Source organism: Chionomys nivalis, chromosome 4, assembly GCF_950005125.1.
Source record: "Chionomys nivalis chromosome 4, mChiNiv1.1, whole genome shotgun sequence".
Classification (NCBI taxonomy): Eukaryota; Metazoa; Chordata; class Mammalia; order Rodentia; family Cricetidae; genus Chionomys; species Chionomys nivalis.
This window is the reverse complement of record NC_080089.1, coordinates 107,345,856-107,370,711: the sequence shown is the minus strand read 5'-3', so window position 1 is coordinate 107,370,711 and position 24,856 is coordinate 107,345,856. Positions and strand designations below refer to the sequence as shown.

The 24,856-nt window shown below is 45.2% G+C and overlaps 2 protein-coding genes across 13 annotated transcripts in view; one reads left to right on the top strand and one right to left on the bottom strand.

Annotated features, from left to right (window-relative positions):
* The window catches only part of Mlh1 (mutL homolog 1), a 40,581-nt gene extending 37,058 nt beyond the window's left edge, over window positions 1-3,523 (top strand). For 3 of the 4 annotated variants that reach the window (XM_057767123.1, XM_057767126.1, XM_057767122.1), the window contains 4 exons: window positions 677-841; window positions 1,309-1,401; window positions 2,083-2,196; window positions 3,160-3,523. In XM_057767123.1, coding sequence (XP_057623106.1) covers window positions 677-841; window positions 1,309-1,401; window positions 2,083-2,196; window positions 3,160-3,327 — 540 coding nt within the window. In that variant the 3' untranslated portion in view covers window positions 3,328-3,523. The remainder of the gene's footprint in view (window positions 1-676; window positions 842-1,308; window positions 1,402-2,082; window positions 2,197-3,159) is intronic. The other variant, XM_057767125.1, reaches the window with a different exon arrangement.
* A 222-nt stretch (window positions 3,524-3,745) lies between these two features.
* The window catches only part of Lrrfip2 (LRR binding FLII interacting protein 2), a 111,268-nt gene continuing 90,157 nt past the window's right edge, over window positions 3,746-24,856 (bottom strand). For 3 of the 9 annotated variants that reach the window (XM_057766310.1, XM_057766312.1, XM_057766311.1), the window contains 7 exons: window positions 21,436-21,537; window positions 21,058-21,190; window positions 18,794-18,843; window positions 12,941-13,061; window positions 10,868-10,947; window positions 8,530-8,634; window positions 3,746-7,983 (listed from right to left, as the gene is read on the bottom strand). In XM_057766310.1, coding sequence (XP_057622293.1) covers window positions 7,873-7,983; window positions 8,530-8,634; window positions 10,868-10,947; window positions 12,941-13,061; window positions 18,794-18,843; window positions 21,058-21,190; window positions 21,436-21,537 — 702 coding nt within the window. In that variant the 3' untranslated portion in view covers window positions 3,746-7,872. The remainder of the gene's footprint in view (window positions 7,984-8,529; window positions 8,635-10,867; window positions 10,948-12,940; window positions 13,062-18,793; window positions 18,844-21,057; window positions 21,191-21,435; window positions 21,538-24,856) is intronic. The other 6 variants (XM_057766316.1, XM_057766317.1, XM_057766313.1 and 3 more) reach the window with 5 other exon arrangements.

Sequence of the window (24,856 nt, the reverse complement as noted above, 5' to 3'; positions counted from 1 at the left end):
ACAATCTGGGCTTAAAAAGTCCATGATAGGAAATTCTTAGAGATTTAGGTTATTACTCAGATACAGTTGTTCAGGTTGTCTCTTCCTTGCTTTGTGTGGGTGCTCAGTTTGGGTGCATGTGTGTGCATGTGTGTAGGGCTGGAGGAGTATCAGGTTTATTCCCCAGGATCTATCCTTTCGTCTTGGTTTTTGTCACTGCTTTGTTTGTAAAGGTCTTAGTCTCTTGCTAGGACCTGGAGCTTTCTGAGTAGGCTGAACTGTCTATTTAGATCTGCATCATTTAGCATCTGGTCTCTTGGAGGTTTTCCAGAAATCTGTTACTGGTTTCTACTTTAATTCTAGCTTGGTTGAAGAACATTCATGGGTGTGTTCACACTTACTGAGACTTGTTTCATGCCTGAAGCATGAGTTCGTATTTATGTTCTTTGCGCGCCTGAATCTACATTCTTACCTTGCCAGGCGTGTCCTATAGATGCCACATCTGTTGTGCTCATTGTGGTGTGTGTCAACTCTCCATAATGATTTCCTGTCTGCTTGTTCTGCTGTTAATAGGGTATTGAAGCCTGCATTGATGAGCGGGCATTCTGTCTCTGTTGGTGCTTTTATATCTGAACTGAGTTTGGTCTGTTCAGACTGAAGCTTCCCACTAAATCCCTATGTTGTGGCTTCTTCCCAGGAACCAGCACCACTCTTTGACCTCGCCATGCTGGCCTTAGACAGTCCTGAAAGTGGCTGGACAGAGGAAGATGGCCCGAAGGAAGGACTTGCAGAATACATTGTTGAGTTTCTGAAGAAGAAAGCTGAGATGCTTGCAGACTATTTCTCTTTGGAAATTGATGAGGTGGGGCAGCTATCTGCATGCCTTTGAGCTTTCTTTCAGATAAGGGTCAAGTTCCTTGGTTGGAGCTAAAAGGCTGGCCTCCCCTCAGAAGCAGCATGTATTATATGTGACATTCTCTCCAGTCCCCGTTTGCACCTGAGATGATAAAACCACTCATCCATCATGCTCTTCCTAGTCCCCGGGTGAAGGACTCTGCCATGACGGAAAGCTGAATCCCAGTCCTGACAGGCCACATGGAGAATGAAACTATGCCACCTGCTTCATTTCTTCCCCTTCCCCTTGTTCTTTGGGGCTTCCTGTCCTGACATTTCTGAGCAGATCCAGAAGGAAAAGTTGTTCCTGATCAAAGGCCCATGTGCATCTTACAACCTGTACCCAGTACAGGCTTGGAGAAACACAAGAGGAATGAACCTAACAGCCATGATGCCATTGTCTTACTCTCCCTTTTTGTCCCCCTCCCCAAGCAGGAAGGGAACCTGATTGGATTACCCCTTCTGATTGACAACTATGTTCCCCCTTTGGAGGGACTGCCTCTCTTCATCCTTCGACTGGCCACAGAGGTATGTAACAGCAGATGCTAAGCAGTGCTTGCCTGCATGTGTGTGTCTGTGTCATGTCTGTCTGTCTGTCTGTCTGTGTCTGTGAACTGGAGGTAGAGTACCTTCATCTGGAACTGAAAGGATAACAAAACAAAATAGCTGAGAGCGCCATCAGCCCATACCATAGTCATCCCAGTCAAGTGCCAGTGCTGCAGGCCACCTTTCTTTTTGCCTGTTAGGTCTGTGGTATTTATTTATTTATTTATTTATTTATTTTGATTCTATTTTTTTATTTATGTGCATTGGTGGTTTGCCTGCATGTATGTCTGTATGAAAGTGTTCGATCTTGCCGGGCGATGGTGGTGCACGCCTTTAATCCCAGCACTCGAGAGGCAGAGGCAGGCGGATCTCTGTGAGTTCGAGACCAGCCTGGTCTACAGAGCTAGTTCCAGGACAGGCTCCAAAGCTACAGAGAAACCCTGTCTCGAAACCCCCCCCCCCCCAAAAAAAAAAAGTGTTAGATCTTGGAGTTACAGACAGGTGTGAGCTGCCATGTGGGTGCTGGGAATTGAACCTGGGTCCTTTAGGAAGAGCAGCCAGTGCTCTTAACCACCATTTCTCCAGCTCAGGTCTGTGATATTTAGACACAAAATGTTAAAGCACGCATTAAATGCATTTCTTGTATTGAATTCTGTGGATCAGGTAAATTGGGATGAAGAGAAGGAATGTTTTGAAAGCCTCAGTAAGGAATGTGCTATGTTTTACTCCATTCGGAAGCAGTATATACTGGAGGAGTCAGCCCTCTCAGGCCAGCAGGTACTGTGGTAATTAATGCACGTTGGCATCCAGGACTGGGGTGGGTTTCATGTACCTTTAAGATATGGGATTTAAATAATCTCTATAAAGTCCTACAGTTTTGCTTTATATGACAGAGTTCAAACAACAGCCCCCAATTTAACCCAGGAATTTGCAAATGGCTTTGAACTTTGGATGTTCCTGCTTCAGCCTCCTAAGTGCTGGTTATATGCATGTAGCAGTACACCCATCTCTTTACAATGGCCAGCTTTTATTCATAAACTTTACTTCATTCTGTTAGACTAGAACATAGCCTCCAGAATGATCCAAGAGCCTGACAGATACTCAAGTGTTGCCCGTGACACTTTCATATTTCAGAGGAAGGCAGAGAGTCAAGAGTTTCTGAGATTCAGGGGTTAGCCGCTGTAGTGCATAACTACTTAGTGGTGGTGAACATGCTGTCCCCTGATCAGGACCCCTGGTGTGCTCCGGTTCTCGTGCTTTATAGTGGTGGAACAGAAGTTAGCCCTGGCTCCTGCTGAGACCCCAAGAATTCTCTCACCCTGGTGGGGAAGCGAACACACAAACTGTTCTAAGTTTATTTGATAGGAACCAGACAGCAGACGGAAAAGAACACATACATGGGGCAGCCAAGGCTTACACGGAGAGGAGCCACGGTGAGGCAGGTTTATCCGCCTTAGAGTGTCAGAGCAGCGCCACTTTAAGACACCACACGTTTGCTGTCGAGTTAGAATCCAGGAACCAGGCTCGGAAATGTTAGATCCACTGCAGTGGAAACAAAAATGTAGGCAGTGGTCCCTCAAATTTCTTTTCTTCACAAACTCTGCTTCTTCTGCTCAGACCTGTGGGATCCTCAAAACTGTCCTGCAGAAGCCCCATTACACACACCACTAAGACCCTTCCAGGCCCAGTGTCTGTCATGTCAGTGGGAAAGCCAGTAAATGCATTTCACGTATTTTCCAGAGTGACATGCCTGGCTCTACCCCAAAGCCCTGGAAGTGGACTGTGGAACACATTATCTATAAAGCCTTCCGCTCACACCTCCTGCCTCCGAAGCATTTCACAGAGGATGGAAATGTCCTGCAGCTCGCCAACCTGCCAGATCTGTACAAAGTCTTTGAGAGGTGTTAAATATGGCTGTAGCCACCTTAGTGACTGTGCATCCACTGTTCAAGACGAAGTACGTTCTACAGATGAGGAAGCCATAGGGGAGCTGGTGTGCTTCAGGGTTTCCAGTGCTCGCTGCTCATGCTTTGTATCCCATCGTTGTTGCTATAACTTAATGTTAAAAATTCTCATTTGCCTTCATGTGTGGATTGACTGCAAATAAACTCACATGTGTCTTGCTTGATGTGATTTTTTTTTTTTTTTTTTTTTTTTTTTTTTTTGGTGTGTAACTTCACATTGGAAACTATCTAAGATGATTTCACCTAGTATATACTGGGTTGTGTTGAAGACTCAAAAAAGCCCTAGGCACCTCAGAAGGCATTTTTACACACACTCTTAAAAAAACTCTTGAAGTTTTCTGAAACCATGCTATAATGTTTTTATTCTGGAAATTTATTATCAGATACCATAAGTTGCATTAGTTGAAATTCCTTTTAAAGGAAGCCCTAGAACAGCAACTTTTGAGAAGTTCATGTCTTGGGTTCCCTGCACATCTCCTCCCTCAGTGCCCATCCCTTAATAAACTCCAGCTTTGCTTAAAAAAAAAAAAAAGTCCTAAAGATATGGTGATACATGCCTTGATGCCAGCACGTGGAGGCAGAAGCAAGTGGACCTGTGCGCTTGAGGTGAGCCTCGTCTACATACTAAGTTCCAGGTCAATGGAGACTGCACTGCAGAGCAAGACCCTGCTTCACAAAGTCCTGATGGTCTTGTCAACTTGACTGGGTTTAGAGTACTTAGGAAAGACACTTTGGTGTGTCTGTGCCAGTGCTTCCGGAGCAGATAATTGGTTGGGGAAGACACCCTCTAAGTGGGCAGCAAGAGCAACTTCCAGTAGTCCAGATACCAGAAAAAGTGTATACCGGCCTGTATCCTCCACTGATGCTGCCATCAGACTCTGAAATTCTTCAGCCTTCCAAGGTGGATGCAATACCAAGACTCCTCTCTAGGGATCTCCTAGGCTTTTGATGCTAGATTGGGCCTACTAAGGCATCCAGCCTTATGAACTGGGCAGCTACCAAGTTTTCTACCCTCCAACTTGCAGACAGCCATCCTTGTACTGCTCAGTCCTTTCTTTGTAAATCCCTTTTATACATCCCATAAATTCTGTTTCTGTATGAACCTGTCTAAAAGTACTGGTATGGACAACCAAGGGATGCTGCTTTGATAAGCTTGTCATGTGGTTTATAAGCTTTAAAAAGGTGTACAAGAGGAATGCAGAAAAGTTTGGAGATGCCGGGCGATGGTGGCGCACACCTTTAATCCCAGCACTCGGGAGGCAGAGGCAGGAGGATCTCTGTGACTTTGAGGCCAGCCTAGTCTACTAGAGCTAGTTCCAGGACAGTTTCCAAAGCTACAGAGATACCCTGTCTCGAAAAACTAAAAAAAAAAAAAAAGTTTGGAGTTACAGGCTGGGGAGCTCTGGAATACTGTAATCATAACTTCATGGGTGAGTCTGGTGGGAATTTAGAAGAAATGCAGCCAGTGGGGATATGGCTCACGTGGTTTGAGAAGAAAACAAAAACTAGTGGGATCTAGGCTATTCTGATTTGCATTCTGGCAAAGACCTGGCTCTGTCTTTTCTGGTGTCCTTGAGTAAGACTGAATTCAAAGGTAATGGATTGAGTTATTTGGCAGAGACAGTTTCAAGTCGGCTTAACCTTTGGGTGGTGGCTTGGTTATCACTGTTTATTGAGGTTGATAATGACATTTCAAGCAGAAAGATGAGAACTATGCGGTCAACTGCGAGAAAACATGAACAGAGTGTGAGCATGTTTAGAGTTGCAGAAAAGGAGCATGCAGACAGAGTATCTAATTGTTAGAGATGAACACAGCTAGACCTTAGGAGAGTATCTGTAATTGTTAGAGATGAACACAGCTAGACCTTAGGCTTTGTATTGGGCACTGGCAAATGTGCCCTGAGGGTCCACTCAATGAAACTCCTACATGTTGATATCCAAGACTTGAAAAGTGTGAACAGAATGCCAAGTAAAAGGCTCCCTGCTTGAGAACCATCTGCCAAATCCTGTCCATGAATTCTTCCACACCTTTCCTGTCATGGACAATACTCTTAAACCGTGAGCCAAGATAAATCCATCCAATGTCGGGTATTTGGTCAACAGTAAGAAAAGATAGTTACTAATGCAATATGTTAATAGTGTTGGTATTGACTGGAGAAAGCCTGAGCTGAGACTCTTACTGTTCGTAGTCAAGGCTAATTTATTATTAGGGACAAAATTTAAAGCATTCTTGCCCAGTATTTTAAACTAGCCCCTTTAGTGGCTCTGAATATATTTCTAGGTGTTCTTATTTGGAGGATTCTGGGGAAGCAAGAGAGACACTGATTTCAGCAATTATTTTACCCCTCTCTGGCTTTATCTTTTCCCTCCAGAGTCATTCTGTTTTGGAGTTACTTTGGAATTGAGGAATAACAGGACCGGTACCTCCCAAAGTAACATTCATAGCACAGATTATCCCTCAAAATGAGAAAGTACTGACTAGGACAAGGCTGCACCTTGGAGTGGGAAATGATGTCAATGGAAACCATCAAGAGATGTCACCAGCACTCTCCAGAGCCTTTCATGGGACCTGAACTTAATTTATCAGTCAGACCACTGGCCTGCCAAGATCGGCAATGCATACCCCAATTGTCTCCTTTCCTCCCTCTTTCACACCATTAACACTTGGAAAATTAATTTGGGATTCCAGAACTCTTATCTGTTCTTACCAACACGGTCACAGGAAGTGAATCTTTCTTTGCCTTCACTGCTTAACTATGGTGACTTGCTGAGGTAGGTGGTCAAATCTAGTCCACTGGGAGTTGGCAAGGGCTCCAAAACCAGTAATAAGGATAGAGCTCTTCTTCAATGCCCAGATAAGCTACTAAGGTCAACCCTGCCTCAGAAAAATATAGCACTCGGCCCAAGGACTGATGCCTCAGGGTTTAAAGTAAAGAACAGACCACAGGAAGCAATGAAGAAGGTTCCAGGGGAAACAATATATCATGAAGAAATAGAGCCATTTCAATTGGAAAAAACTAAAGTAATAAGGGCTAGGGCCAGGGCTTCTCAGTACCCAGGATGGGTACCTTCTCCATGTGAAGGGTTGGATCACCTGAGTGTAGCATCCCTGCCCCACCCACACACCTGTAGCTCCTGTTAGGACGTGCACAGGGCACTCTCAGCTCAGGACAGTTTCCATACCCTAAAAATGAAGGGCTAGTGACTAAAGAAGGGAACAACTATCACTCACTTTTTAGTTAACTTTATTATCTAGTTCCAAGTCTAGATTTATTAAGAGGCTTTGATTCATTAGACTTTTCCTCAATATAGTTTCTTTGTAAACACTGAGCTACAGTAATCATTCCCATGAAACCACCTTGATTCTGACAAAAGAGAATCACAAACCCTGTGAAGTGGCTATGGTAGGGGAGGGAGATATCTTGAACTGGTCTCTTTAAAGATGAAATGCAAGTTCTTAGGCATGTTTATTCTAGAGCCAGGCAATGAATGGAATCCCAGCACCCAAAAGGCCCATGGATGACAACTATGAGGTGGAGGCCAACCTGGGCTACATAGATGCTGTCTCAAAAAACTTAAAAAGTTCTATGTTCTGGATTATCTCGTCTTGAGAAAAGAAGAAGGCAAGACAGGACTGTACATGGTTTCCATGATTTGTCCTAAAAAGCTTCGGTAACAATGACTGTGTCCACCAATCCTGGTTGGCAGAGGGTGTGTTTAATAGTTTTTCAGGCAGATTCCCTACCTGCCTGTACTGTCCCTCCCTCACCCCTCAAGCTTGTCTGAGGTTTCATTTCACAAATCAGCAGCAGATGAAACTACAAGGAACAGCACAGCGGATACGGAGACTAAGGACCCTACTCTTAATTTTAAGAGTAAAAGTCTAGACTTCCTCTGCCCCATGCAATCAAGTTTAATATACACTCCCCATATCTTTTTCTAACATTTTTATATAAATTTAAATATCTTACAAAAAAAGGCCTTTTTCTCCAAACATAAATTTGATCGAAACACAGACTCCCTACCCCTGAATACTTCCTCACCAAAATATAAAAGCTCTGGGAGAAGAGTAGGAATCTTGGCCACTCGGTCTCTGAAGCTTGGATCACACGTGGAGAAGGCACTTGTGTTTTGAGGTCTCCAACAAGTGTCTCAGCACTCAGCACGGCATCCTCCAGACCCACACCACGGGCCCCCACGGGCCCAGTCAGTGAGGCAGTTGGAGGAAGATGGTGAGAAAACATGATTCTAAGATGTTGAAAATTAAAAATAAAACAGCACAGACTAGTTCTCACGCTAGAAGTGAACTACAAACAAAATCCAAATTCATGACAATTAGACCTGCTTCATTCTCATAAATTATAAAATACAAAGGGGCTGTTTAATGACAAGACTCAAACAGTACTCGAAAGGCTTTGTGTCAATATACAGAGAGTCAGTATCTCTGGGCAGGGCCCTCAGAGCAGCACCCAGGCAGAAGGTCCGTCCCCTACTGCTGGGCTAGAAGGGCCGTCCTGTTGGCCTTCATCTTCTCCAGCCGCTTTGCCAGGTGGCTATTGGTCATCTCCATCTCCTCAATTTTGTCCAGTGCTGTCCGTAGCTGGAGACAAAGAGCACAGTCACTTTATGTGGCCAGGGAAAGCCCAGCATCCTTTCCTTTCTGTCTCTGCTAAAAATGGCAGCCATGTCTGGGGTCCCCAAACAGCTGCCACCCTTCTCCAGGCAGCTAGAGGCCTAAACCGTGGTGCTGAGGATTGTTTAAACCACAAAATAAAATGTGTAAAAGCTGTAGAAAACTGATGTTATCTGAAGCAAAACCCAAAAATACATTATTTTTTTCCTGCCTTACCAAAAAAAGTCAATGGCAGCCACTGTGCAGGTCCAAAGCTTGTGTGAAGGTCAAGCAGCTCTAGGTTTTCTTCACCAGGTCTTTTGGGTTTTGGTTATTTGACACAGGGTTGCATTATGCATCCATGGCTGGCCTAGACCTCACTATGTAGACCAGGCTGCCCTCAAACTAACAGAGAACCGCCTGCCTCTGCATCCCAAGTGCTGGGATTAAGGGCGTGTGTCACCACACTTGACTGACATCCACTGTGAATTTCCCACAGAACTTCTTTCAGGAGCACGCATGCCAACACAGTACCTCTCGCTGCAGCTTCCTCTTTTCTGCTTTCAGCTCATCTTCGATTTTCTCTGCATTCTCAGCGGCAGTTCTGTAGCGCAGCACCTGGCCCTCAAGCCGGCTGACCTGTGAATAAGAGCACACAGGCCACTAGGGTTTGCCACTGCTTGCCATCCAAGAGGAAACTCAGAGCCACTGGGGAGCCAAGGGTCCCAGGAGAAGTACAGTTGCAGTCAGTCACTATAAGGCTAATTTCACATTTTAAGTCTATAGGCTTTTGAAATGTACATGAAGGGATATTTTTCTAAAGAGGCCCTGTTTCTAATTCTCTAGAAATAGCATTAAAAAAAAAAAGACAGCTGCAAAATAGTTTTTTTTAAAAATTATACCTGTTTATTTACTGTGTGCACATAGAAGTCTGTGTTTGTTTTATGTCAAATTGTGCTGTGGGACAATGGTCTGTACCCTGAGGCTGAGGATTCATTCTGAATTAAGAAAAATCAGGTTTGATCAAGGAGGACCACCTGAGAAATCTCTGGTAGAAACAGATAGCCCAGATGTCTGAGATCTTGTTTTGTTTTTTAAAAGGGGGGAAGTGCTGTGGGACAATGGTCTGTATCTTGTCACTTATATTTTAAATAAATGCTGATTGGTCAGTAGCCAGGCAGGAAGTATAGGCGGGACAACCAGACAGGAAGTAGAGGCAGGGCAATGAGAACAAGAGAATTCGGGAAAGAGGAAAGCTTAGTCAGCAGTTGTGACCCAGACACAGAAGAAGCAAAATGTGACTACCTCTGGGATAGCCCAGATGTCTGAGTTCTATATCCAAAACAGTTCAAAGACTGCTGCCTGAGAAGATCAAGCCTCACTGGATACTCCAGTTATGACTTGATTATAATTCTAAATTTTCTTTAGGTCTCTATAAAATTATCAGTGCCCCCAACCAGCAGGAAGTAGCCTGGAAAACTACACCCACATTCCCAAAAAATGGAATATGGATATTTTCCTTTGTTTAGAATATTGGTTATAAGTTGTTATGGATAATGGTCAGGAGAAAAGCTAAACAAAGGATAGTAGATTCAGAGTTCTTCTTTTGTTTTTTAAAGGGGGAAGTGCTGTGGGTCAATGGTCTGTACCCCGTCAATTGCATTTTAATAAAATGCTGACTGGCCAGTAGCCAGGCAGGAAGTATAGGTGGGGCAACAAGAACAGGAGAACTCTGGGAAGAGGAAGGCTCATTTCCACAGTTGTGACCCAGCCACAGAAGCAGCAAGATGTGACTGCTCGCTGAATAAGGTACTGAGCCACGTGGCTAACACAGACAGGAATGGACTAATATAAGTTGTAAGACTTAAGAAGTCTGAGCTACTAGCCCAATCAGTTTATAACTAATATAGACCTCTGTGTGATTTCTTTGGGACTTAACGATTGCAAGAACTGGGCAGGACAGAAACCTCAGTAAACAAAATTGATAGAAACTAAAGTCATCTGAGAAGAGGGAGCCTCAGTTGAGAAAATGTTGGTAAGATCCAGTTGTAGGCTGTAGGCAAGCCTATTATAGGGCATTTTCTTTCTTCTTTCTTTTCTCTCTCTCTCTCTCTCTCTCTCTCTCTCTCTCTCTCTCTCTCTCTCTCTCTCTCTTTCTTTCTTTCTTATCAAGACAGGGTTTCTCTGTATAGTCCTGGCTGTCCTGGAACTTACTCTGTAGACCAGGCTGTCCTCAGAAATCTACCTGCCTCCGACTCCTGGGTGCTGGAATTAAAAGGTGTTTACCACCAGTGACCAGCTGGGCATTTTTCTTAATTAGTGATTGATTGGGAGGGGTCCAGCCCATTGTGGGTGATTCCATTGGGCAATCGGTCCTGGTTTCTATAAGAAAGCAGGCTAAACAAGCCATGAAGAACAAGCCAGTAAGCAGCATTCCTCATGGCCTCTGCCTCCGGTTTTCTGCCCTGTCTGAGTTCCTGCCCTCACTGCTTTGATGATGACCTGTTATATGGAAATGTGAGAAAATAAACCCTTCCCTTCCCAATTTTCTTTTGGTCTTGGTGTTTCAGCACAGCAATAGAAATCCTAACAAGGACAAGATAAGAAAACAACATGTGGGAAACAGTTGTCCACTGCCATGTGGGTCCTGGGGACCAAACTCTGCTGTGCCATCCTGATGGCCTAGTCCTCTGTCTTTAGAACAGAAACAAAGCTGAATTACGCCAACTGTAATGCAGAGCTTTTGAAGAGACGAAGCCACCAGGGCCACCCACAGAAATTCAAAGGTCTAGCCACTTTGATGCAAGAGGTTGAGACATTTGATAGCATTTAATGGCATCTGAATCATTTGGCTCCTCACAGAAATACTTACACTTTGTTCCAAGGTGGTTATGTCCTGTTCTGCTTTGGAAAGCTTGAATTTGTATTCACTAATTTGTCTATTGGCATCTCCTAAAACAGAAGATAATAATGAATTACACTGATCTCCAGAGATGACGTTGTGAAGTAGCATACAGAGGACATGCAGTTCAGGTTCTAATCTCTGTACTGCAAGAAGCTCCCGCACCTCTGCTCAGCAGTGTCCCTGAGACCAAGAGTCAGAAGCAAAGTTCTTCTTTCCCTCTAGATCAGTGGGTTCTTAACCGGTGAACTGCGACCTCTTTTGAGGTCACATATCAGATACTTATATTATGATTCACAGCAGTAGCAAAATTACAGTGATGAAGTAGCCACAACATGAGGAAGTGTATTAAAGGGTCACAGCGGTAGCAAGGTTGAGAACCGCTGCTCTAGATGCATGTGAACAGAGTGTTGAGAAAGGAAGCTCACAGGGTGGCAATGGCCCCTGCAGCTTCTGGGCCCTGCATCTCTGAACCCAGCCCTGTACCTTCCAGCTCCCAGGCAGTGTTTCTGCTCTCTCACACTCTGATTCAGCTCTTCACTAGTCCCAGTAAGATGCACTCATTTCCATGACTAGAGAACTGTAACTTCTTCCCTTGATCATTTTATTTGCATTCTCTTATAACAACTATGCTCTGTAATACTGTTTGTGTATGTAAAGAGAGATCCTGCTTTAGTATCCTTAAATCTATGGACCTAGCCAAATGCTTTGCAGTGTATGCTTTAATAAAGCTGAAACAAATGCTTTTTTTTCCCCTTTCTTTCCTTTTTTCTTTTCTTTTTCTTTTTTTTTTTTTTTTTTTTTTTAGTTTTTTTGAGACAGGGCTTCTCTGTAGCTTTGGAGCCTGTTCTGGAACTAGCTCTTGTAGACTAGGCTGGTCTCGAATTCAGAGATCCACCTGCCTCTGCCTCCCAAGTGCTGGGATTAAAGGCGTGTGCCGCCACCACCTAGCTAGACAAATGCTTTTCAATTGCACGGTGATGTTATGGGTATAGCTACAAATCATTAGAGGCTAGGTTCTAGGAAGAAGTCACAAAAAGTTAGCTTGTTCCTCCTCAACTTGGTTTCTTTCAAATTCGCTGCCTTTGCAATCTTTCAAAACCTACTTGTGCCCTCTGGGACTCCTGGCAATGCTATACTGGTCAAGCTCACCATACTAACTAGCCTCCCCACATTCTGTCACCTTTCTGTCCCACCACACCAACGAGGTGTTCTAGAACGGACTATTCATCAAGGAATATGGAGGACCTGAGGTCCACACAAGTTATTACCAATAAGCTTCAACCCCCAAGTCCCTCCATTCAGCCTAAGCCCAACTGTCAATATGAAAAGATCACAAATAGCCAAGATTTTAAAGTGCATTACCAGTAAAGCCCCTACAAATTACAAACTAAAATAAAAGCTCCTTATTGTAAGTTACACGTCACTACTAACAGGGAAAGTGTAATACGAATAGATTTTAGGACAACTCTACTGTGGATTTAGGGTGAGTGCAGCACATAGTCAAGAATGGTGGCGCACACCTTTAATCCCAGCACTTGAGAGGCAGAGGCAGGTGGATCTCTGTGAGTTCTAGGCCAGTCTGGTCTACAGAGTGAGTTGAGGCCAGCCAGGACTACGTAGAAACACCCTGTCTCAAACAAACCAACAGCACGGGATGAAGAGCAGAAAGATAAGGGAACATAGTCTGTGTAAACAGACTATTCTGTAGCCGAGGTTTCAATTTCATATAGAGGTGAATCTTTGTTAAAAACTAGGAAACTTCAGAAACTCAATATTAATGAGCTGGCCTCAAATCTTCAATTTTCCAAAATGAATTTCAGAGAAAAGCTTAAATGGAAGAGGGGTTCACACAGGAGCTCAGGCATCATATGCAGGCAGCGACTGGCTCATGCCATCCCTGGGACTCACAGGTGAGTAAATCCCTGTTTAGCTCCTGAGTGGCCAGGACCACTCTTCCTGGACTCCAATAGCCCACATCCAACTTATTCCAGGGATACATGCTACATACCAGTTCAGACTGTCCTGTACCCTGGTACCTACTCTGCATCTCGATGAACTGCAAATCTGAGCCATTCTGCAGTCCCGCCAGGTCCCCAGATGTGCCGTCATTCCTTGAAGACTTCTGCCGTTCTTCCTCTATCTGCAGCTTCAGTCTTCTAACCTGAAATGGAAGTAGAAGTCACCAGTGAGGTCAGTGTCTGTCTCAATCTCTGTCTCTTTCTTTGATGATACTGGGGTGAAGCCCAAGGACTCCAGCATGCTAAGCAAACACTAGCACAGAGTTTAGCCATATCCCTCTCTTTACTTGGAAATAGGTCCTCACTAAGCTGCCCAGGCTGACCTTGCACTCACTCTAGCCCAGACAGACCTTGAGCTTGTGAGTCTCCTTCCTCAGCCTCCTAAGTAGTTGTGATTGCAGGACCTGTGTCACCAGGCCTGGATGGAGAATAAGTGTCTTTAACTTTTATGTGTCCATGAATATATGGCGGTCAGGGGTCTACATCAGATCCTTTCCTCAGTTGTTCTTCATGTTATTTTTTGAGATATGGATCTCACCAAGTCTGAAGCCAAACTGATTAAGTTTGGCCTGCATGGCTGACCAGTAAGCTCCAGTGAACCTCCTATGTCTACCTTTCCAATGCTGGGATTACAGAGACTTCCTGCAGTGCCTACTACTGGGAATTCACATTCAGGACACGTTTGCGCAGCAAGTGCTGTAGCAACTTTGACCAGTTCCCAACACCAATTCTCTTTAAGTAATGGAGGTAAATGGTCCAGTGGCCATAACACACAACAAAGCAGGTCCGCATTATTATTAGCAAGTCATACAAATCAAACAGTTTTATTTTCTATGAGAAAAATGGCTCTAGGCATTCAATAGAAACTGATATAAACAGAAAGGAATGAGCCTCAGAAGCCAGGTATCCCAATAAAGACTTCTACTCTTTATTACTTGTGTATATCTATACAACAATACATATTTTTCATGGGTAGATAGGACTTTTGTCTAGTTTTTTAGAGATAAGTTGAATACTTAGAGAACTCTAACTATTCAAATTAATTGGAAGCACAAGTGGTTGGCTCTCCCAGTGCCCTTAGCTCTGCTGTCAGGGACTAGAAGGAAGCTGAGCACTAGCTTTGCTACCGTTTAGTGGGCAGGGCAAGGCTGATTTCAGACTCAATGAATGCACACTTCCAAGCACCTCTGCCTTCTGTACACATGGGTTTGTCCTGGGAGACTTTGGTTATCATCCCATCATTCCTATCACACCCCAAAAGGGGCATCCCTCTTCTTTAGCACTCTTCCCCAAAGGTCCTGCACCATGCCTAACTTTACCCTCCATATACACAAACTTCCCCAATGCCTCTGGAAGCATCAGCCTGCCATCAACTGATGCTCCTGCAGCAACCTTATCTAGGTACACTTTTTAACCTCAGGTCTCTCACAGAGCCTGCAGTTCCTGTAGCCCCACTGTGCACTGCTGCTCCCTGCATCCCCACTGCGCACTGCTGCTCCCTGCAGTTCCTGCAGCCCCACTGCACACTGCTGCTTTTGTTTTCCCAGGCTCCTACCTCAGCCAAGAAATGGAACAGTGCTCTCCGACTTTCCTTGCTGTTGCTGATCTATCCTACACTCATACTCCCTAGAAGTCCCCATTCTCACCTGTTGAGGCTCATCTCTAACTACCTCACATACTCTCTAGTGTACTGTGCCTCTGTCATGTTAGCTCCTGACTTGCACTCCCCAAACTAACCCCTATCTCAGCCATTTTAGTACACATCTAGAGTAGGACATGCTCCCACAATGCACCCCAGTTTCTGGAGCACCTCCCCTTCAAGGATCCTGCCGTCTACCTCTTTTTGCTCTTGGCCTTCATTTAACATATAATAACATATTTCAACATTAGATAGCCATACTCCCTAGATTATTTAGCTTCACATACAGTATACATGACTTCTGAGCACCCCGTTCATTCTCTCTGTACCCTGTAGTATTTTATTTGTATTTTAATAAATAAAGCTTGCCTGGGGAATCAGAGTGCAAAGCTAAGCCAATAGAGGCTGAGGAGTGGTGGCACACTGTGGAGACCCAAAAATGAGCCTATTTCCACCTTGTCTAAAGGTCAAAAGTCAAAATTGTTGACAACAACTAGGATCACACATCCTGACCTAGGGTGTGGTTACTTGGTCCTTTTGACATGGAGATGGCCCACACAGGTAGATCCACTCCCCGCCACCCCTGCCAACCAACAGTCAGGAAATTCAAGCATACTTCTCCTTCTTTTGAGTCTTGGGTGGGTTCACTGCCGAAACAACAGAATGATTTTGTCAAGAATCAATGACTCGATGAAGCAAGTTACTTTCTGAGTTGTTCTTTGTATCATGTTAATGCAGGTTTTTTTTTTTTGTTTTCTTCCCCTTTTTGTATGGGCGGGCATAGAAGTGTATGGAAAATAACTGCAGGTGTAGTCAGCATTCAGTATTTGCTGAGTTGCCCTCCTGTTACTATCCTGTGTCTTAGTGATTCTTCTTTTTTTTTTTTTTTTTTTGGTTTTTCGAGACAGGGTTTCTCTGTAGCTTTGGAGCCTGTCCTGGAACTCCCTCTGTAGACCAGGCTGGCCTCGAAATCACAGAGATCCGCCTGCCTCTGCCTCCCGAGTGCTGGGATTAAAGGCGTGCGCCACCACCGCCCGGCCTTAGTGATTCTTTCTAATCTCTGTTCCTCCTATTTAACATTTTTCTAATCCTCGACCCTGGTAAATGGTATTTTTGTTGAAGCTGGCCTCTGACAGCACATACTTTTTAATCCCAGGACTTGGGAGACAGAGTCAGCTTGATCTCCAAGAGTTCAAGGCTACCCTGAGCTACACAAGATTGACCCAGAAAAAGATGCAGGTGATAGTGGCTCACACCTTTAATCCCAATGTTTGGGAGTCACACACCTTTAATCCCAGCAATAGGGAGGTGGAAACAGTTTGGATATGGAGAGAGGATATGGAGAGAGGAATATAAAGGGGAGGAGACAAGAACTCATTGGAGTGTGGAGTCTGAGGATTCATGGAGACAGGATCTCGCCCTGTGGATTTGGTAGAGATAAAAGGTCTCTCTAGTGATTGGCTGTTTTGTTTTTCTGGTCTTCAGATTGAAGCCCAATATCTGTCTCTGGGTTTTTATTATTCATGCTACAATACCCTAATCCTGACATCACTCAGCCACAATCACTTCCAGTCACTGATCTCTTTTTTTTTTTTTTTTGACTACATCTGATCTCTACTTTGACATCTTCCCAACACTGTTCATTCAGCTGAACTTCCAGGTTCAACCTGATCCCATGCCCACCACCCCTTTTTGGTTTTCAAGACAGGGTTTCTCTTTGTAGCACAGAGCCTGTCCTGGCTGTAATGGATTAATTAAAAACGCGGCAGGATCCCTGGCAGCTGCAGCGGCAGAAACACTGCAGGTCTCCGAGCGGCAGCAGTGGGCAGCAGGTCCTGAGAGCAGCCAGTCCCAGGCAGGGACGGTACAGTTCCCTGAGTGGCTGAGGCAGACCACAAGGAGAGACAGATAGATGGGCACGCCACGAGACAAGCAACGGCAGGTGAGAGACAGAGACATGGATAGGCATGTCATGCAGAGTGAGGCTGGATATTTATTTAGTGGGTTATGAAGGGGAGGGGAGAGGCGAGGGGAGGAGAGGAGGGGGGAGGTGCCTCTTCGAGAGGGAGACAGAAAAGGAAGGGACTCAGGCTGAGGAGAGGAGAGGAAGGGAGGGGAGGGGAGGGAAGAGGAGGGGGGGAAGCTGCCTCTTCCAGAGGGAGACAGAAAAGGAAGGGACCCAGGCTGAGGAGGGGAGAGGAGAAGAGGGGAGGGGAGGGGAGGGGAGGAGAACAGAGGAGAGGAGGGGAGAGGAGAAGAGGGGAGGGGAGGGGAGGAGAACAGAGGAGGGGAGGGGAGGAGAACAGAGGAGGGGAGGGGAGGAGAGGAGAGGAGAGGAGAGGAGAGGAGAGGAGAGGAGAGGAGAGGAGAGGAGGGGGGGAAGCTGCCTCTTTGAGAGGGGACAGAAAAGGAAGGGACTCAGACTGCAAGCAGGAAGGAAGATCTGCCTGCTTCAGTGGGGGAGGCATGGGTGTGGCTTGTCTCTTAAAGAGACAGAACAGATCATTACACTGGCACTTGCTCTGTAGACCTGGCTGGCCTTGAACTCACAGATAGTGCTGGGGTTAAAGGTGTGTGCCACCACCGCCCAGCTCACCATGTTCTTTCATGCCCACCACATCCCTTTTTCTAAGCACCATGGTCTTACCTGCCCACTACATTCCTTATCCTGGCTATGTCCGTCTTGACTACATGCCTGTACCAAACAGCTAAATGTCGCTAGAGAAACATGATAAGTGTGTTCACAGAAACTTCATATACAACACAGCTTAATTCTATTGCCTGAGTTCTCTCTACTAAGACGTACAAGGCTTGGGTTTTTCAAATAAACCCACAACAATCTGATTATTCATCCAAATTTCCTACATGACATGAGTAATGTATTAAACAGGGGAATATCATTTGCTTACTGACTGAATAGGAGTAAGGGAAAGAGTGAATAACAACCACTCAAAGTTTTCCAAACTAAGGATTAGAAGTTCCTAGAATTGGCATGGGCTACACTGATGCTTGAACATTTTTGAATACATCACTGTGAGATTTCAAGATACTAGAAAAAATAGGACAGAAGCTTCCAGAGGAAAAGAAAAACATCACCTATGAGAGATCAAATCTCAAAATGTCCTCAAAATTGTTTACTATTATTATTATTATTATTGAGTGCTCATGTGCATACACGAAAACACACTCATGTGGAGGTCAGAGGACAACTCTGAGGGTCTGTTCTCATGTGCTACCATTATGTGGTCTTAGGGACTAACCTCAGGTCCCCTGGCTGAGCCATCGCACAGGCCTGTCTTTATCATTTTGAACAACTATCATCAAAAACAGGACAATCAAGGAATAGGTTTTTAAAACCCCAAGGAAAAATGACTCTTTCAGGCCTTCAAGGTCATGGGAAATTAACAGCCCACATGGTCTTTCCTTAGGAAGCTACTGGAATACACAGAGTACGAGTGAATGGAAGAAAGGCTGAGAAAAGGGAGCCCAAGCCCTTCAAAGCATGGGCAGAGAAAGTCCCCACAGGCAGGACAGTCACACCAGTGCAGAACAAATAAGCTATAGTTCAAAATGGGCTGTGAGAGACTGAAGATGGAACCAAGAGGGACCTGCTATGGATCAGAAAACCCTGAGTAGGCTTAAAACAGGGGCTAACTTTATGATAAACACAAGAAAACCAGGCATATGGAACAAAAAGAAAAGCCACAAGAACATAGGATGGCTCCCTGTGGGGTCCTGCAGACTGAAACAGACTGGCCATTAAGAGGCTACAGGAACAGGAAGTAAGCGCATGTGTGGCAGAGGTCTGTCTTCCACAGAGGGATGCCAATAGAATAGCAGCATCAAGTCAGCGTGATTCACACTAAGGGAAGATGGTCAGGGTGAGAGTGGAAGGGCTGAGCAGCAAGCTTTGTGTGCATCCTCTACATTTTTAAAGACAATATGAATTAGATTTTCTTCCTTTAAATGTCCCTTCAGTACTAAAGTTAAGAAATATATTTCTTTTTTTTTTTGTCTTCAAATCTTATATGGCTCAGGCTATCCTGGAACTCACTATGTAGACTAGGCTAGCTTCAAACTCAGAGATCCATCTGTTTCTTGCCTCCTGAGTGCTGGGATTAAAGGCGCGCGCCACCACACCCAGCAATATTTTGAATTTCTAATGACCATTCATTTATTAGCATTTTACTGCCTATCTTAGATGAATCAGTGGTTTCGGATGAGCAGACAGCTTACCTGTGACAGGAGCTCCTCCTTTTCGCCAGCAAGTTTCCGTAGCCTCACATCTGGAACAAGGGGGGAAGCTGTAAACTGGACTCACAAATAGCCAACATCTCCTAAATTACATTGTTTACATTGTGAACATGAAAAGATGCAAAGGCTTTAATTGCAATCAAAGGAATCCTTTATCCTCCTAACTATACTTCCAGTCCATGACAGTTGTGACACCAAAATACAGCATCTGCTCCCAGAGCAGTGACTTTCTGCCTAGAAACAAAATGGGGTCCAGAGGAACCATTTTGCTGTTGTTGCAAAAATGTCTAAGCTTTTCCAGTTATCTTCAAAGGCTCTCAGCCTTGGAGGGCAGAATTCCATAACGGGGGTGGGACAGCGCTGCACATGCTGGTAGCAGTGGGCATGGAGGCTGATGTCATGTGGGGGCAGGTGAGTGGGGCGCCCTAAGACTAGCAGTAAACTGAGAGCCGAGTGGATCAGAAAACCTGGTGTGGGTTTAAACTATTGTTTAAGCCTGTGGCTAACTTAGTGATGAACACACATATGCCAGGAATAGGGAACCTGGACTCCAGCCTGGGGCAGAGACACAGGGCTGCTGCTGCTTAGGCGGGAACAGGCTGCCTAGGCTGAGGAGATACCACAAGTCCAGCTAAAGCAGCAGCTCACAGTTGGCCAATGACTCCATAATAAATGAGGGTCAGCCATGTCAGTTTCAGTTCCCTCAGCCCCCCCCCCAAAGGTAGAGGAACCCCAGAGCTTCCCATTGCTATCTTCAGTTCTATACACTGTCAGGCTATGAACAGTTATGGATGGGAACCAACAAAATGGTAAACTTACTTAAAAGATTTTTGTTTTCTTTTTTTTTGTAACTCAATTGTATGGTTTTTGAGTGTGGGGTTTGTAAATAACATCATGTTGAACGCCAAAGGTAAGCATGCCTACAAGATCTCCCCTCTAGCTCACCTGGTCCTCTATCAAAGTGCCCAACAATTAATTGTGTTTCTAGAAATCTACATGAGACAACCTGCCTACTAACTTTAAAATATTTTAGCCTGTGCTGTTCTTACAGTACCTCATACTCCCTTAACTACATACACACACACACACACACACACACCAAAGAGAAAAAAATAAAATTAAAAATTAATGTAAGCAGATGGCACAATAGCTATCTGTGCTATTTTTTTCTTCCCCTAGCACAAAATTTGTTGTGGGGCTGTTAGCATCCAGGCACACCCAGGTCCATCCCTTGAGGACCCGACAGAGGGTCAGGCCTTATTCAGGGCAGGCAGCACTCTTTCCCTTTAAAAGGTGAAACTCTGCCTACTTCTTTCTTTTTCTTCCTTCCTCCCCTCCCCTCCTCTCTATCTGTCTCTCTCTTCTCTTCTGCTGGTCTTCCCCGAGGCAGGTGTCTTCCCTTCCCTCCCTGCTTTTCCATTCTCCTATTCTCAATAAAACCTCCCATGTACGTTCTGTCTGCATGGCTGTGTCTCACACGCCATGAGCTCTCACACCGCAGAATCAGAACAGGGGTAATGGCTGGGCCCCTTTGTGGCTTTCTGGAGTTTGTCGTTAGGTTCTCTACGGGTCACTTTTAACAGGCCTGGGAGTCCTACTTCAGTATGTGCCTTCTTTATCATCCAATTCTCGCCGCTGGAGAGATGGCTCCGAGGTTAAGAGCACTGCCTGCTCTTCCAAAGGTCCTGATTTCAATTCCCAGCAACCACATGGCAGCTCACAACCATCTGTAATGAGATCTGGTGCCCTCTTCTGGTGTGCAGGCAGACATTCAGGCAGAATACTATATGCATAATAAATAAATCTAGGAAGGAAGGAAGGAAGGAAGGAAGGAAGGAAGGAAGGAAGGAAGGAAGGAAGGAAGGAAGGAAGGAAGGAAGGAAGGAAGGAAGGAAGGAAGGAAGGAAGGAAGGAAGGAAGAAAGGAGGTGGCAAAGAGCCCTGGGATAAACTTAGGATCTAAATCCAGGTGGGCCAGGAAGAAGCTAACGACAGGCTAGCAAGTCCCCACCAGGCCTGAGCTCCCCTGGGAGGGGCATGCTGGACTCTGGACCACGTCTGTTGTGAGTGGAAGGCGACGCGTGTGTACACCTGCAGTGCCTCCACCAGTGCTAACCCACGGGGTGACTCCACTTCTGTTCCCAAGATCAAGATTCTTGTCTGAATAGCCCATATGCTGCTCCCCACCCCCACCCTCGGCTAGAAGCCCAACATTAATCCAAAACTAAACAGTAAGCAGTCTCTCACCTAGTGGCCCTTCTCCTGCTGACTCCAAGACCTGAGCCGCTTCCTGAGACACAGCAGTAATGGCTCCAACCACAGGTTCATGATTGACATCACCATTGGGAGTGCTGTCTGGGATTATAACTAAGCCATGTTTCTGTGGAAAAGAAAAAACTTAGTTACAAGCAGTAACCCACACAGAAACTCTAAGTTCTGTGGAGGCATCTCTGCGACAATGTTTGTTGACAATGTTTGTTTGTCGTGTGTAGAAACTAGTTAGAATTAGCTTTATGATATACCTCTGTGGAGGAAACAGCACAATCCGCCAGCATATCAAGGCTGTTGTTTATGGTCAGGAGAGAAAGAAGGCAGAGCAGGGGAAGAAGGCCCAGGCTGACATACCTCTGCTGTCGCCACTGTCTCCTTCAGGTCAGGCAGCTCCTCTCTGAGCGCATCTCGCTCACTCCTGAGGCAGGTAATGTACTCTTTCTGTTTCTCTAGGGCCTGGTTTTAGACAGGGTAGCAGGGAAAGAACAGCACAGAAAAAGAGCAAGAGAAAGGTGACTAATCCAATGGCAGGCAGGTAAGGCCTACACACAGAGGTCAGAGTGTGGAGACAGCGGCCAGGCAGGGGAGGAGACTGCACAGCTGCACGTGGGTTTCAACAGAAGAGCTCATGCATGAACCTGGCAAGATGTGCTCATCACATGAAGAACATTTTTACAGACAAAAAGTTCCTGCCTGTCTTCCTCAGTTCATTTTCATTTGGTGAACAACAAAATAACCCAACACATCTGTTTCATCTTTAACAAAGTAGTTAAGAATATGCTTGATTTTAAAAAATAAAGACAGTTTGGGAAGAAGAGAAAGCCTGGATAAGTTATTTAAATACTGGCTGTTTGGTTGTTCTCCAGTGTTGACAAGGTTCTCTGCTACCAACTGACCCAAGTCAGCTCATCTCCAAAGGGATTCTCCCAACTTGCCATGTTAATTGGTTTTCTGATAAAAATTAGTTAATATTGATAAAATGAGAAAGTCAAATAAACACAGAAATGAACACTAGCTGAGCTGGGTAATGGGTTAGGGGGTTCAAATCTAGCTTTGGGGACTTAACACACAAGAATCCACTCATCTGACAATAGGAAACCTCCCACTCAGGAGGCACACTGGGCCTGGAGCACCGCTCACACTGGCAAGTTACCCTGAGGGTCTGGGAAAGGCATGTGGGCATTGCTCAGAGTCTCCTTATTTCCTGCATCAGAGCCTTCAGGAAAGGAGCACAGGCAGAGGAGGGACCTATTTTGGTCACCAATGGTGAATCTGAAATCACGCTCAAACACCAAGATGGAAAGCAGGTGCACAGTAACCTGGTGGCAGTGCTGGTTTTACCAGAACCCTTCCGTTATTTTTTTCTCCTGCATTTAATGTTTCCTCCAGCATTAGCCCAATAAATTAAGTTGTAACTTTTTCATCACCAGGTCAAAAATAGGTCAACTGTTTAGTAACTAATGGCTAGAAAAGTGTTTAGTGGTTATCCATGTTGCTGAACAGAGGGTCTCATATTGCCTAGGCTGGCCTTCAACTTGCTATGTAGTTAAGGTTGACTTTGAACTCCTGGTCCTGCAGTGTCCCACCTACAGTGGGATTACAGGCATGTGTCAACATGCCTGGCACTGACTGAGTAACTTTCATAAATACCATTATAATCCTACTCTGTGATAAAATTGGGAACAAGAAAGAACTGACTGCAACAGCACACACTGATGTGGTGGCGAGGCACCCTTCCACCCTGTGATGAGCTTCCTAGCTCCCCGTCTAAAGTTACAGTAAGTACCAAGGGAGAAGATGAGTTCGCTTCACCCTGGCTCTAAAGCCCTTGCATATAGGCTGCATTCTGGTCCTTCATGGTCATCCCACATAATGCTGGGGACATATTCCTTAGGCAAGCCCTCTGCTCATTTTTTACAATGCAATGTTTAAACCTAACTTCCTTTCCGTAAGTGATGAAAATTCATACATCGAATGTATCTCCAAGTACCTGGAAAGTGACTTGAGAGTCCAGATTCTGAAGCATTTAATATCTGTGGCTAGTGTTAACCAACTTAACAAGTGATGCAACATTAGAACAAGCACAGGAACATTCCCTATGTCACCTGAACCACGTGGGTTAGACGTGTGTTAGGGGCACGGGTTAGATGCATGTTACAGAAGCATGGCATGCAGTTGTGCTGTAATCACGACATTAAGCTGAGGAGGTGGTCACTTTTATAATATACTGTGTCAATAATTCCACCGAATACAAAAGACCCCTCAGGAATAGACCAATCTCAAGTTAAGAATTCTAGCAAACACCAGTACATGGCTTTTGTTCCTCCTTCCACAATTATAGTACTGGATTCTTGTTTTACTTTTAGATCTTAAAATTTCATAATTACAGATATAAAAATAAAATACATCTTGTATATTTGTATATTTCACCACAAAGCTTGAAAGCTACTGAAATACTTTATAATTGGGTCAAATGCATTTGTTCTAGTTCTGAAGTCCTCTGTAGCCTGACCGCATGACCACCGCCCTGTGCTGCTGGCAGCAATCGCCTCTGCGGCAGAATTTAAAGCGCAGAGGCTGAAATGCTAGGCCACGGGTGAAATAACTACAGTTACTGAGAATGGGATTCACTGAGGCTGAGCTGGCCAGAGCCCAGGCCCTTTTCTATCCACTGCCTGCTCTATGCTGAGTACCTAGAGAGAACTGCAAGAAGCCAGCGATAAGGGAGCTGATGTCACCAAGGGAAAGTGAAGAAAACTCAGTTTCAGCCTGGGGCTTGTTTCTTAAGTTATTAGATTTTATTCTTGAAAATGAAGCTGGAGCTGAGTGACGAATTAGGTGCTGGAAGCAACCCCTTCGGAAGTAAATGGGAAGCCAGGGATGCTGGATTCAGCCTGCTCTACACACACTCTGTCTCAAAACAAAACAATCCATGTCTAGAGATGTAGCTCAGTAGTAGAGCATCTGCCTATCAGTTGTGAGCTCCAGGGTTCTATTCCTCAGACTGGGAGAAGCAAAATCAAATGACATGAGAACGCCAGCTAGAAGTAACAGGTGTTGGTGAGGAAGTGGAGAAATTCCATCCTTTGCTCATTGCTAAGGGGAATGTGTAAGGGCAGCGTTGCTATGGATGCAGAACGGGCTAGTCCTCAAAATCACCCAAATTACTAAATGACTTAGCAATTCCACTTTTGGTTGGACACCCAATACCTTCAGTCAGAGCAGCATTGAGATAGCTGCTCAGCACATCCACAGCAGCCCTGCTCACAACAGGCAGGGGTGGACACCTGCATCCAGGTGTCCATAAAGAGAGAAATGGGATACACGTCCATTTAGCTTCAAAAAGTAAGGACATTTGCTGAGTGTGGGTGAGGAATGCTTGGAACCCCAGCTCAGGAGGAAATGGGAGGGTCATCCTGAACACACACTCACACACACACTCTCTCTCTCACGCACGCACACATACACCCACACACACTTGTACACAGATTCATTCATCCTGACACATACTTCAATGCTGATAATAAAGCTCAGGATATCGTGCTGCTGTGACAGAGCAGCCATGCAGTGCTCTGAGTCACCTCGTTGAGGACCTAGAGCAGTAAGCTGGAGACAAGAGTGGAACAGAGGGTGGCAGGGTGATGTGGACGGCACTGCACAGTGGGTGCATTAGCTGCAGAGGGTGGCAGGTGATGTGGATGGCACTGCACAGTGGGTGCATTAGCTGCAGAGGGTGGCAGGTGATGTGGACGGCACTGCACAGTGGGTGCATTAG